Source organism: Bufo gargarizans, chromosome 4 (assembly GCF_014858855.1).
Source record: "Bufo gargarizans isolate SCDJY-AF-19 chromosome 4, ASM1485885v1, whole genome shotgun sequence".
Lineage (NCBI taxonomy): Eukaryota > Metazoa > Chordata > Amphibia > Anura > Bufonidae > Bufo > Bufo gargarizans.
Genome location: NC_058083.1, coordinates 379,820,320 through 379,834,439, shown reverse-complemented (window position 1 = coordinate 379,834,439; position 14,120 = coordinate 379,820,320). Strand labels below are relative to the sequence as shown.

At 45.1% G+C, this 14,120-nt stretch overlaps 1 protein-coding gene across 1 annotated transcript; it reads right to left on the bottom strand.

The window, feature by feature from the left end:
• Positions 1–10,485: 10,485 nt before the first annotated feature.
• LOC122935462 lies at positions 10,486–13,813 on the bottom strand. Its single transcript, XM_044291228.1, has 8 exons — positions 13,732–13,813; positions 13,319–13,523; positions 13,103–13,231; positions 12,426–12,559; positions 11,854–12,087; positions 11,579–11,761; positions 11,410–11,487; positions 10,486–11,290 (listed from the first exon to the last, which is right to left on the bottom strand). The coding sequence occupies exons 1-8, from the start codon at positions 13,797–13,799 to the stop codon at positions 11,209–11,211; spliced, it is 1,113 nt and encodes a 370-aa protein (XP_044147163.1). The 5' UTR covers positions 13,800–13,813; the 3' UTR covers positions 10,486–11,208.
• Positions 13,814–14,120: the final 307 nt, after the last annotated feature.

The following is a 14,120-nucleotide window of genomic DNA, read 5'->3' as shown; positions in this document are numbered from 1 at the left end:
CCCCTCTATTTTCCCGTGGACATAACTTTTCTTTTTTTGAAACGTATTATTGTTTATGAAAAAGAATAAAGATTCCCACACTTTGGGATTAAGAACAAACACTAAGGGGAGATTTATCAAACTGGTGTAAAAGTAGAACTGGTTTAGTTGCCCATAGCAACCAGAGTCCACCTTTAATTTTCCAATGGAGCTGTGAAAGGTGGAATCTGTTACTTGCTATGGGCAACTAAGCCAGTTCTACTTTACACCCGTTTGATAAATCTCCAACTAAAGGCATGTAACATTGAATTGAATCCAAGCCTACTGTCTGTGTCTCTTAAGGACCAGCACCGTACACTGACAGCCGGGCCTCTGCTGCATACGCCGGCATCTGTGAAAACACTGATGCCGGCATATTAACCCCTTGTATGCCGCAGTCAAAGCTGACTGCAGCATGCGGAGGGTGCAGGTGCCCTCCGCTTCCCCATTGGGTCCCGCCGCTGCAGTGGCAGGGATCCAATGGCAGATAAGGCAAGCCCAATGCCTTCCATAGGCATCGGGGCTTGTCTTCTACGGAAGCCTGTGAGATCCAGCCCTTAGGCTGGGTCTCACAGGCAAGCTGTCAGCATACAAGCTGACATGCAATATATTATAATACAGGATGTATTGTAATACATTGCAGAGGGGATCAGACCCCAGAAGTTGAAGTCCTATAGTGGGACAAAAATAGAGAGTTAAAAAAAGTAAAAATAAAAAAAATACTGTATTTTATGCCCTATAACATACACCTAGGTTTTAGAGGATGTGGCGAAACCAACCTCACCACTGGGTTTTGGAGGGGGCTGTTTGAAGGCCTCTTGCCTCAGGATTATGGCCCATGCTAACTTTTGAACCCCTGAACCTATTCCAGGGAATTTTGGATAGGTTTGTTCCCCAAGTTATACTGTTTAAATTGATGTAAGTTATATGTATGGACAATGTAACCTCACAAAGTTGTAACAACTTATAATAAGTGTAACTTGTCAGCTTGGGAGGAATATGCTGGGTGTGGTTCTATTGTCCCATTGTGTGTTTAAATGGTGATGTCTGTCCTGCTGTCTCCACATGTGTATTGGTGATCTCCCCTTTGTCCTGAGAGATAATTGGATTGTCTTAAGTCGTCTCCCAGGCGGAGAGGAGGAAACCATGATGCATTGTGGGGATATGTTGTATCTGTCCTGTGTCGCAGTCTCCCTTCTGATCCCCTACGGGCGGGAACGATTGGTTGCTGTATTTACATTGTGTGTGTTGTGAATTACTGATTGGTTGGATTTCAAAACCCTGTAGGCAGTACTATGTTTGGTTTTTATCAATAAAAGAGGCTGTACTTGAAGTACAGTCAGAGCACTGCTTGACCCTCAACACGGAGCCTTGTCTCGTTATTGGGGGGATTCCATGTATGCTGTTAGAGACTGATTGCCAGGAGTGTAAGCTGACGGATACGCTTTTCCTGTTCGTCTGCTGACAGCTATTTGCGAGGTTCCAGTTTGAAGTGCTATTTTGTATCCAGTTCGGGAGGTTGGTGTTCTGCAGTAGCTGTGCCTGTCTCTCGGAAAGGGGCATATCGTCTAAACGGATTTTAACCCCTTGTCTGCTGAAACTGTGTCGTTACATTGGTGGCAAGCAGCGGGATCGTTCCTACAGCCAGAAGGACAGCTACAGGAGACACCATTTCTTTGGATTTTACAACTTAAGGGCAACGCATGTCTCAGTACAGTGACCCTAAAAGCACCAGGATGGAACCAGCAGTGGAGTACAGATACTCTGTGGAGGAATTTGACCGTATGATGTGGTTGCGGCTGAACTTCTTCGGACCCAATCCAGCTGAGAAATACGTGAAGTTCGTGGGGAATCTAGTGTCTAAGACCCTACTATACCGGGCAGAAGGTGACGGTCAGCTGCCACGTTGGGTGGACCTCCATGGGAAGTTACGGTTGCGGGACAGTGGGAGCCCAGTCTCCATTCCCCAGCGGCAGTGTGAAGTGCAGGGAGAGGAGAGCAGCGGCCTCCCTCCCCAGCGGCAGGCTGAGTTACAGGGGGCAGAGGTAGTTGTTCCTGCCCCCCAGCAGCAGAGTGATATGCCGGGAAGGCAGTGTGAAGTGCAGGGAGTGGAGAGCAGCGGCATCCCTCCCCAGTGGCAGGCTGAGTTACAGGGGGCAGAGGTAGTTGTTCCTGCCCCCCAGCAGCAGCATGATTTTTTGGGAATTGGGAGCCTAGTCTCCATTCCCCAGCGGCAGGTGGAGTTACAGGGGGCAGAGACAGTCGGTCCTGTCCCCCAGCGGCAGAGTGTCCTACAGGGAATAGAGAGCCCAGTCTCCTTTCCCCAGCAGCAGGACACTGTATTGGGAGCGGAGGCGGTCGGTCGCCCTCCCCAGCGGCTGGAAGTATGTATGGGAGAGGAGCACGTTACCCCCTCTTCCCAGCGGCAGCTTAACGCACCAGGGGGAGACAGTAAGCCCCACAACAGTGCAGATGGGACCGTGGTCTCTGCACTTACAGCACAGGGGGTAGGGACAGTCGGTCCTGTCCCCCAGACAGTCGGTTTCCCCCTCCAACAACCAGACTCCAACCAGGCTTCTTCCGTGGTAACGCTGGCACCAGGGCAGAGTACCGCTGATCCCTGCCCACAAAGCAACCTCCACTCCAAGCCAGGGAGCAACTCAGAGACCGGGAGTACCAGCTACAAATATAATCTTGGTGGATTCACTGGACAGAGACAGGCTACGAAATTCAGCAGGTCCAGTATTGGGTTGTGGGTGGCCTGCCAGACTAACTCAGGTACCGACCGGCGTGAGGTCAGGTATCTGGTTAGTCGTCCCTGGGGGGGGGAAGATGTGTGGCGAAACCAACCTCGCCGCAGTGTTTTGGAGGGGGCTGTTTACCAGCCTCCTGCCCTGGGATTATGGTCCCTTAAGTTATTGGGTCTTAAGGCACTTGGGACTGAGCCCTCTGTCCCTGGATTGCATCCTTTGCCTTACTTGCTTGGATGAAGCACATGGTGAGAACAATAGATAGTGGCCATTTTAGCTCACAGACACTGTTCTGACTTTTCAACACGGTGCTATTTTGCCTGTATTTGGTGCACAGAGACATCATTCAGTAGTTTGAAACTACCAAACAGGGGACACATTTATTAGTGACTATTTTTGGTATAACTTGTATATTTTCAGTGTAACTGTATCTTCCAAACTACTGAACGGATGTGGGTGAATTTTGGATATGTGGTTCACCCAGATCCCCCGGTTCCGAGGATATATTGGTTATGGGGTTATTGCATGTTTTGGGGTTCTTGTGATATGTTTTTTAAAATTGTATGTTATGTGAGGGCACCCAGATAGCTAATATTATTGTATTCGTGTAATCTGAGTGCCATTCACCTAATGATATGCACTCAGACTTGAGCTATCTGGGGATATGTTAAATGTCTGTGTTTGCTGTGGGGATGTGTTGTATCTGCAACAAACTGTAATAAAAACCAGGCTGGGTGTGCCAGCACTTCAGACCACTGTTTGACCCTCAAGACGGAGCCTTGTCTTGTTATTGGGGGGATTCCCTGTATGCTGTTGGAGACTGATTGCCAGGAGTGTAAGCGGACTGTACGCTTTTCCTGTCCGTCTGCCGGCAGCTATTCGCGAGGTTCCAGTTTGGAGTGCTATTTTGTATCCAGTTCGGGAGTTTGGTGTTCTGCAGTAGCTGTGCCTGTCTCTCGGAAAGGGGCATATCGCCTAAACGGATTTTAACCCCTTGTCTGCAGAAACGGGTCCGTTACAGAGGACAATAAGAAAAAAATATTTTTCATTAGAACTCAGATCAGACCACTAATCAGACGCCAACAAGACCTCAGATCAGACCCCCAATCAGACCTCATATAAGAGCCTAATGCCTCTCATCAGCCCCCATCAGTCCCCATTGCCTCATATCAGCCCCCATTGACTCATATCAGCCCCCATTGACTCATATCAGCCCCAAGCATCTCCATATTGCCCCCATATCAGCCCCAAGTATCTCCATATTACCCCCATATCAGCCTACAGCATGTCCATATTGCCCCCAGCATCTCCATATTGCCCCCATATCAGCCTGTCCATATTGCTAGAGCCTTATGTTTTATAAAATAGAAAAAAAAACCTTACCTTTCCTGCTCCAGATGCCACCGCTTCTCACTGCCCGCGTTCGGTCTTCCTCCTCCGTCTACTGTGCTGTGAACTGGCTCGCACAGCTTGAGGTCACAGAGCGTCCTCACACTGTGCGCAGCCTTCACAGCCGACAGCCGAGGACCAGGAAGTAGTGAGTACAGACTTCCTTCACTGCTTCCTGGTCCTCCGGTACTAATGAAGCGCTTCCATAATGGAAGCGCTTCATTAGTATTTGCCCCATAGGATGCAGGGGAATTTTTCCCCCACTTTTGGGCGAAATAAAAATTTGTCTTATGGGGCGAAAAATACGGTAAATTTCCCAAAATAAAACAAAAAGAACACCAGACATATTGGGCATTGCCGCATCCGTAACGTCCGGCTCTATAAAAATATCACATGATCCACCACCTGAACGCTGTAGAAAAAATAAAATAAAAACTGTGCTAAAACAATAATTTTTTTGTCACCGTACATCACCAAAAGTGCAACACCAAGCGATCAAAAAGGTGTATGCCTCCCCAAAAAGTACCAAACACTCACCTCATCCCGCAAAAAATTAGCCCCTACATAAAGCAATCAGGCAAAAAAAAAAACGATGGCTCTCAGAATATGGAGACACTAAAAAAATGCTTTAGGTAAAAACTGAAAGAAACCGAAAAAAGTTATCATATTTTGTATTGTCGCATCCGTAACAACCTGCTCTATAAAAATAGCACATGATCTAACCCGTCAGATAAACATGGTAAAAACAAAAAATAAAAATGATGCCAAAACAGGCTTATTTTGTTACCTTACCTCACAAAAAGTGTAACATAGAGCAACCAAAAATCATATGTACCCTAAAATAGTACCAACACAACTGTCACCTTATCCCGTAGTTTCCAAAATGGGGTCACTTTTTTGGAGTTTCTACTCTAGGGGTGCATCAGGGGGTCTTCAAATAGTGACATGGCAACTTAGAATTAGCCCAGTGAAATCTGCCCTCCAAAAACCATATAGCGTTCCTTTCCTTCTGCGCCTTGCCGTGTGCCCGTACAGCAGTTTATGATCACAAATGGGGTGCCAACTGTGTGTGCTTCCTGTGCCTGCCGTGTGAGCTCCCTGTGCCCACCGTGTGAGCTCCCAGTGCCTGCTGTGTGTGCTCCTTGTGCCCACTGTGTGTGCGCTTCCCTATACCCTCTTTGTTTGTAGAAAGAGGGAGGTGCTCATGCCGCTCTACAGAGCACTAGTGAGACCTCAGTATTGTGCTCAGTACTGGAGACCATATCTCCAGAAGGATATTGATACTTTGGAGAGAGTTCAGAGAAGAGCTACTAAACTGGTACATGGTTTGCAGGATAAAACTTACCAGGAAAGATTAAAGGACCTTAACATGTATAGCTTTGAAGAAAGACGAGACAGAGGGGATATGATAGAAACTTTTAAATACATAAAGGGAATCAAAGGTAAAAGAGGAGAGAATATTTAAAAGAAGAAAAACTGCTACAAGAGGACATCGTTTTAAATTAGCGGGGCAAAGGTTTAAAAGTAATATCAGGAAGTATTACTTTACTGAGAGAGTAGTGGATGCATGGAATAGCCTTCCTGCAGAAGTGGTAGCTGCAAATACAGTGAAGGAGTTTAAGCATGCATGGGATAGGCATAAGGCCATCCTTCATATAAGATAGGGCCAGGGGCTATCCATAGTACTTAGTATATTGGGCAGACTAGATGGGCCAAATGGTTCTTATCTGCACATTCTATGTTTCTGTGTATGTTTGTGCTCCTCTGTGGCCGCTGTATGTGTTGCCCTGTGCCCACTGTGTGTGCTCCCTGTGCCCCCTCTGTGTGTCCTCCCTGTGCCCCCTCTGTGTGTCCTCCCTGTGCCCCCTCTGTGTGAGCTCCCTGTGCCCCCGCTGTGTGAGCTCCCTGAGCTCCCTCTGTGTGCGCTCCCCTGTGCCCGCTGTGTGAGCTCCTTATGCCCTCTGTGTGTGATCCCTGGGCCCGCTTTGTGTGCTTCCTGTGCCCGCTGTGTGTGCTTCCTGTGCCCCCACGATTATCTGGACTGGTGAGGATCTACACACTGGCATTTTCCCTTCAGTTTTATCTACGGCAAGTGTAATGCATGCTCAATCGGATTAAGGTCATGAGATTGACTTGGCCATTGCATAACATTCCACTTCTTTCCCTTAAAAAACTCTTTGGTTGCTTTTACAGTATGCTTTGGGTCATTGTCCATCTGCACTGTGAAGCGCTGACCAATGAGTTCTGAAGCATTTGGCTGAATATGAGCAGATAATATTGCCCGAAACACTTCAGAATTCATTCTGCTGCTTTTGTCAGCAGTCACATCATCAATAAATACAAGAGAACCAGTTCCATTGGCAGCCATTCATGCCCACGCCATGACACTACCACCACCATGATTCACTGATGAGGTGGTATGCTTAGGATCATGAGCCGTACCTTTCCTTTTCCATACTCTTCTCTTCCCATCACTCTGGTACAAGTTGATATTGGTCTCATCTGTCCATAGGATGTTGTTCCAGAACTGTGAAGGCTTTTTTAGATGTCGTCTGGCAAACTCTAATCTGGCTTTCCTGTTTTTGAGGCTCACCAATGGTTTACATCTTGTGGTGAACCCTCTGTATTCACTCTGGTGAAGTCTTCTCTTGATTGTTGACTTTGACACACATACACCTACCTCCTGGAGAGTGTTCTTGATCTGGCCAACTGTTGTGAAGGGTGTTTTCTTCACCAGGGAAATAATTTTTCGGTCATCCACCACAGTTGTTTTCCGTGGTCTTCCGTGTCTTTTGGTGTTGCTGAGCTCACTGGTGCGTTCCTTCTTTTTAAGAATGTTCCAAACAGTTGTTTTGGCCTCGCCTAATGTTATTGCTAACTCTCTGATGGGTTTGTTGTGTTTTTTTTCAGCCTAATGATGGCTTGCTTCACTGATAGTGACAGCTCTTTGGATCTCATCTTGAGAGTTGACAGCAACTGATTCCAAATGCATATAGCACACTTGAAATGAACTCTGGACCTTTTATCTGCTCATTGTAATTGGGATAATGAGGGATTAACACACACCTGGCCATGGAACAGCTGAGAAGCCAATTGTCCCATTACTTTTGGTTTCTTAATAAGTGGGAGGCACATATGTTGTAATTCCTACACCGTTCACCTGATTTGGATGTAAATACCCTCAAATTAAAGCTGACAGTCTGCAGTTAAAGCACATCTTGTTTGTTTCATTTCAAATCCATTGTGGTGGTATATAGAGCCAAAAATGTAAGACATGTGTTGATGTCCCAATATTTATGGACCTGGCTGAATAGTCACGATGTACGAGGAGAAACATTCAGCAGCACTCACCAGTGGTTGTATCAAAGCGGTGCTTTATTCCATAGACAAGATGTAGCAGGGGGCAGACAAATCTTAGACACGCATCAAACAGCGACGGCTGTTTCGCGCTACATGCACTTCCTCAGGCTGTGCGTCAGCGTGTACATTCGCGGCACCCTTTTAAATATCGGCGTTGCCTGTTATCATGGTAATAGACAACAAAGTTGCGCCTATATAAAAGGTTAGTGTAAAAATATACATATAACGTAACAAATATAAATTCCATGCATTTCAATACCACATGACAGCATCGTGTACAACACATATCTATAAGAATGGACTCAAATCATTCCTATCATTTAATCCAAGCTCACCCAGAGCTTGAGTACGCAAAATCCACCTTGCTTCCCTCTGCAGGAGGGAGCGGTGTCTATCCCCCCCAGGGCTGCCATCAGAAATTTTGGGGCCCCTTACACAGCTCAAGGCCTGGGCCCCCCCTCCTACTCCGCCTCTTTAGAAACTGTCCTGACTCCACCTCCCCTCCACCCCCAAGGACCTACCCCCAATTTCATTATGATGCAGAGAATCAGCGGGACACAAACCGATGCGCGCTGCAGATTGCGTCCAGGCGATTACTTGCATTTTCTGCCGTAGGTGTGAAAGTAGCCTTACCCTGTATGTTTTGCATTGCTGTATGTATATATGTGTATATATCATTTATATCTCGATTAAAAATAATTGTATACACAGTGAAGGAACACAGTCACCTAAAGCCTGGAATCGAGCGATGGTCAACATTTCATATGGCGGTTTCTTGCCGACTCACTCTTCCAGCATCCGAAACGGCCCTGGGTGTATGTTCGGATAAGGAAGGACTAATCTGCGCCTCCGGTGGTACCCAGTATTCAGACTAAAAGACATATTTTATATGTTAACATAACATTTTATTAAAAACATGAAACATAATATTATATATAAAATATAACTCTTATAAAACAACTTTCCTGTATCGACAGCCTATCTTCAGGATAAGGGCAAGGACTTAAAAAAAAGCTCTAGTCACTGTTCTCCTGCTAAACGTCGCTATTGCGTTGGCGGGCGGGGGTAATTACAGCTCCTTCCGTCCCCAGTCAATTGAACGCGACGAGACGGGAGGAGCTGCAATTGCACTGTCCCCTGCCAGTCTGATATCGCTGCCCAATCACGATCATAGGATATGGATATAGGAAAACGGACGGCCCCTTGCAATTTGGTTACAGCAGGGTTGTTCTAAAAAAAAATAATAATATTAGCACTAATATCAAAATAACGTATTAACAGAACCGGAAAAATCAAGAGACACAATATGCATAGAACGACTTCAAATGAAACCCAGCTTTCCTATATTGACGGCCTATGTTTAGGATAAGTGCAAGGATTGGAAAGAGCTCTAGTCAATGTTCGCCTGCTCGCCGTCGACATTGCGTTGGCGGGCGGGGGTAATTGCTGCTCCTTCCGTGTCACAGTCGCCTGAACGAGGCGATAAGGGAGGAGCTGCAATTGCGCCAGCTCTACGCCTCAATAACGACTCGGTCCGGCCCCTGCCAGTCTAATCTCGCTGACATATCGCGAGGATAGGATATTGGTATAAGAAGACTGACAGTTCCTTACAATCTGGGTGCAGCAGGGCTGTTCTAACAGTACAATCAAATATTGATGGGGTTGTCTCGCTTCAGTAAGTGGCATTTATCAGGTAGAGGAAGTTAATACAAGCCACTTACTAATCTATTGTTATTATCCGTATTGCTCCCTTTGCTGGCTGGATTCATTTTTCGATTACATTATACACTGCTAGTCAGTGGTGGTCGTGCTTGCACAACATAGGAAAAAGGGAGGACTAGCCTATGTGCACTGTCATGGTCACGGCCACCAGAGGGGCTTACGCTTTTTCCTTTAGTGTGCAAGTACGACCATCACTGATGCATTGCAGGGTGGTCTCTAACCATGGAAATGAGCAGAGTATAATGTGATGGAAAAATAAATCTAGCCAGCAAAGGGGGAAATATGGACGATCACAATACTTTAGGAAATGCCTGGTATTAACTTTCTCTACATTATAGTAAGTTGACCTTTGAATGAAATTTTAATATGATGTCCCTAGTGCCATAAAAAAAAATGGTACAATATACTTTATTGACTAATTTTATATTTGTATGATACTTTTACTTCCCTAAAGCGCACCATTCCCTGTGGCTTGAAACTCAGCTTTCTGCTCAGCGGAGTACAGAGTGTGAGATTCATGAGTGTTGCCACAGGATTGCTGTGAGTACGTGCGGGAGCACGTATTTCTTCTCCTGCCCGTGCTCCCGGGAGGATTACTAACTCCTGGCATGGCACATGAGAGTTCTGTACCCATTACCATCTAGCTGAGTGAAGTGGGCTCCTACTTCAGGCTGCTCCTCTAGGCTAAGTGCTGACATGCAGTTCTCTTAGCTTAGCGGAGCAGGCAGGAGCCAGCTCTGCTCAGCTAATCCTGGCATGGTACAGGTTACCGAAGTGCTATGCCAGGAGTCGGTAAACCTCCAGGGATCATAGGCAGGATCAGCAATATGCGCTCCTGCCCATACTCACAGCGCAGCTGTGGCCCCATTCAAGAATTTCTCACTCCGTACCCCGCTGAGCAGTCAACGGTGTACAGAGAACCGACTTAGAAGAGCGCGGTGGATGGTGCGCTTTAAGTAGGGAAAGGTCTAAGAAAAATACAAAATTAGTAAAGATAGTAGATCGGAATAAATAAAATTAGGGCATTAGGGACATCTTATTTAATCCAAAGGTTTAGTTACTCTTTAACGTTTCTATTTAAAAAAATCACGCTTTAACAGAACTGGTACAATCACGAAACGGACATAATATGCATAGAATGGGTACGAATGGAACCCTGCTTTCCTATATCGACTGCCTATATTCAGGATAAGGGCAAGGATTGGAAAGGACTCTATTCACTTGACTATTCTCTTGATTAATCCTGAAATGAGGTGTACACAAAATGACTGAGATTTGGACTTCACCAAAAGAGTAACAGACAGCAACATTATTATAGAATTCAAAGTGCATACCTTGGCACAGAAGGCTTATTATATATCTGGAACCCAAGGCTTGTCAGAGGTTTAATGACGTTGACAATTCACCGGCCTTTGCAAAACAGCTCTGAAAAACTGGTTGTATTCTAAGGTGAGACCTTCTTTAGCTACATTGGCCAGTTGACTTTTGGCTTTAAACAGTTCAGCCTTTATTTCTTCATCGCTGTTTAACTTCATGCATTAGCTGCGCAGATATGTACCCTGCTTGGTGTCTGGCTTGAAGAAGATGGGTGACGTCATATAGGTTCAGTGGTACCGATTTAAAGGGAACCTGTCACCAGGATTTTGGCCATAGAGCTGGGAACATGGGCTGCTAGACGGCCGCTAGCACATCTGCAATACCCAGTCCCCATAGCTCTCTGTGCTTTTATTGTGTTAAAAAAAACGTGCTAGCGGCCGATGTGCTAGCGGCCGTCTAGCAGCCCATGTCCCCAGCTCTATGGCCAAAATCCTGGTGACAGGTTCCCTTTAAGAAATAAATATTATACAGCTAGTAGTTCTTCAGGACTTTCTAGGGATTAAAAAAAAAGACAAGCTATAACACATTAATGTTAAAACATGATATGAAAACATATTCAGTCTGTGATTTTGTTAATAAATGTGGTTTGCCCTTACTTGGAGGAGATCCCTTCTCCCATCTGCCTCTGCCTCATTGTCCTGGTTCTCAGATTTCTTGACGCTGGTACTTTGGCTCTGGAATAAATTAGTGACTATTATTATACAACCTACAAGCTATAACACATTAATGTTAAAACATGATATGAAAACATATTCAGTCTGTGATTTTGTTAATAAATGTGGTCTGCCCTTACTTGGAGGAGATCCCTTCTCCCATCTGCCTCTGCCTCGTTGCCCTGGTTGTAATATTTCTTGACGCTGGTACTTTGGCTCTGGAATAAATTAGTGACTATTAATATACAACCTGGTAATGCATGCATTCGTTAGCAAAGGACAATTAAATTACGTGTAGGGTATTTTCACCTTGTAGTCCAGATATTGTCATCTGCGTCAGTTAGGGAGTCACTGGTAGTATTTTGGGAGCTATCCGATTGGTCACCACTACTGCTTTCATCACCACTGTTGTCTTGCTCCTGAGAGTTTTTGGCACCCTGTATTTCTTCTTGCCCTACCTCCTCAGTTACTTCTGACAATGTTTGCCCATTTCTTTTGGAGAGAGAAGTGTGCAATATTAAAATTGGCCAATTGTGCAATATTACAAAGTATGTGTAATTTCCCCTCAGAAAAAAAAATAATACTTTGAAGTGCTGGGTCGGGACTCATCACTGCCCTCAGTACCGGCTTGTGTGACCAGTTCACAGGCGTGGCATAGGTCTGTCAGCGTCTTTTCCCTGTAGCTCCTCTCTGCTGTTATATTACTGTGGGACAAATATTTGGCGAAAAGACACTTTTCAGTGTCTGAATAATTTGGGATAGTCCAGCTCTCACAGACCCTCCTGACAACTTGGCTGGAAATTTCGGGAACAAGATACCTGTAAAGTAAAATGGACAAAAAATAATAAATTTAAAGCACTAAAGTTTGAATTTGAAGGAGTTATCTGACCCTCTATATTGACCCCCTATGGATTCTACTTGCCCTGTTCCCCGGCGTTGCTTCGGATCCACGCACAACCGTTGCTGTATATCTATAGATATAGATCAATCGGCGGCCATGCGGGGATCAGAAGCGACGGGGGTCCCGGGGAGCTGGATAAGTATAAACCATATGAGGGGCCAGGGCAATGGGGGGAGGGGGGGGGGGGGGTTTAGGTGTCATTATAGGGGTTGGATAATCCCTTTGAGAATTATATGTGACAATTGTGAGACTTACTTTCTGTGGTAACGATTAATATCATTGGACACGTTGTGAATCTTCCTTCCTTGGGTCGATAAGAAAAATATGTCCCTCGGTGTCTCTCTATTAATCAGAGTTGGCCTAACTTTCGCAAAGTAAACTTTAAACCACTGGAAGGAAAATAAATTAGTGAGAAGACAGAAAAGCCACATTTTAACTTAGTAAAGTAAGGGTACTTTCACACTAGCGTTATTCTTTTCCGGCATAGAGTTCCGTCAAAAGGGCTCTATGCCGGAAAAGAACTGCTCAGGCATATCCCAATGCATTCTGAATGGATAGAAATCTGTTCAGTTTGCATCAGTATGCCTTTAGTTCAGTCATTGTCAGGCGTTTTGGCCGGACATAATGCCTGCATTGACTTGCATTAGTGCCGAATCCGGCATTTCAAAACAACTGAAGAACGGATCCGTCCTTCCGGTCTGCGCATGCGCAGACCCGGAAAACTGTGAAAAAGACTGCAAGACTGATCCGTCAATCTGCATGACAAGCGGAGAAACGGATCCGTTCTTGCAATGCATTTGAAGACGGATCCGCACCCGGGTCCGTCTACAATTGCTGTCAGTTGTCACACTGATCGGCAGATCCGGCAGGCAGCTCCGACGACGGACCCTAGTGTGAAAGTACCATAAGAAGGAGAGAAAAGGAAATCTTACCATTTCTTCCTCCCCAGTTAGCACAAACGAAGCAACTTGTTGTGTAGCGGTCTTGTGATTTCGAACACCAATGATAGACCTTGCTGTGCCTTTATAGGTGTGGTGGACCCTATCTTTCCACTCAGAAACCTATGGGTTAAGAGGGAGAAATTTAGATATTTTTTGTATCACTTACCAAACTTAAGAAAACTGCTATCTAAGGAGAACGTTACTTACAGACATATTTGCCACTACACCTGGCCTCTGTAGATGTTTGAGGACAAGCAGGGCCTCAAGGTAATAAATGATTTCAAGTTTTGAAGGCGTTTTTATGAATCGTTCTTGGGCAGCCTTGATTGCGTCTAAGAAGCAAGGTTTAGCTACATCCAGGAGCTTCCTACATTCAGTAGGTGTCTTCATATTATTCTTCAGTGCAAGGTACCTAAAATAAGACAAAGATTGTTTATGTGTGTGTGTATATATGTGTGTGTGTGTATATATATATATATATATGTATATGTAGTACTGTTTCAAGAGGTGTCTAAAAATTCACGACCTTAATGTTAGGAAGGTATTAATACTTGTTAAGTACATTTGAAGTGAAAACAGGAAAAAGGTATATATTTTTTTTTTAAGGAATACTAGCTCACCTTTTTTTGACAACTTCTTTCGAAATTCCTTTGGATAATCTCTTCTGTATATCTTCGGTGACGGTCATGAAGAATTCGCAGGACTTATACAGCTTTGGCATTTTGTCCGAGAGATTGGTTGCTCTCATATTGTATCTCATGAATCTACGTATGTTCTTCAGGTAGTTGAAAATAGTCTGGTTGGCAAGCTTCTGGTCACGTAGCTTGTTGAAGAAAACGTTAACTTTTTCTATGTCCCTCACAAATTCCAGGCTGACCTTGTGTGGGTTCATGGAATAAAGGAATCTTGACACGTTTTCCACCTCCTGAGCATAGTTTGTCACTCCCAAATAATCTTTTAAATAGGTGGCAAAACCCTTCAGCATGGGATGATCCAATGAATGGCGACC

Excerpts from the sequence above, each read along its gene's own strand:
- LOC122935462 (XM_044291228.1), bottom strand. The coding sequence starts at position 13,799 with ATGACCGTCACCGAAGATATACAGAAGAGATTATCCAAAGGAATTTCG. Across the intron at positions 12,560-13,102 it reads TAACTGGGGAGGAAGAAATG|TGGTTTAAAGTTTACTTTGC; the intron begins GTAAGATTTCCT and ends TTTTCCTTCCAG. Across the intron at positions 11,488-11,578 it reads GACAATATCTGGACTACAAG|AGCCAAAGTACCAGCGTCAA; the intron begins GTGAAAATACCC and ends AATTTATTCCAG.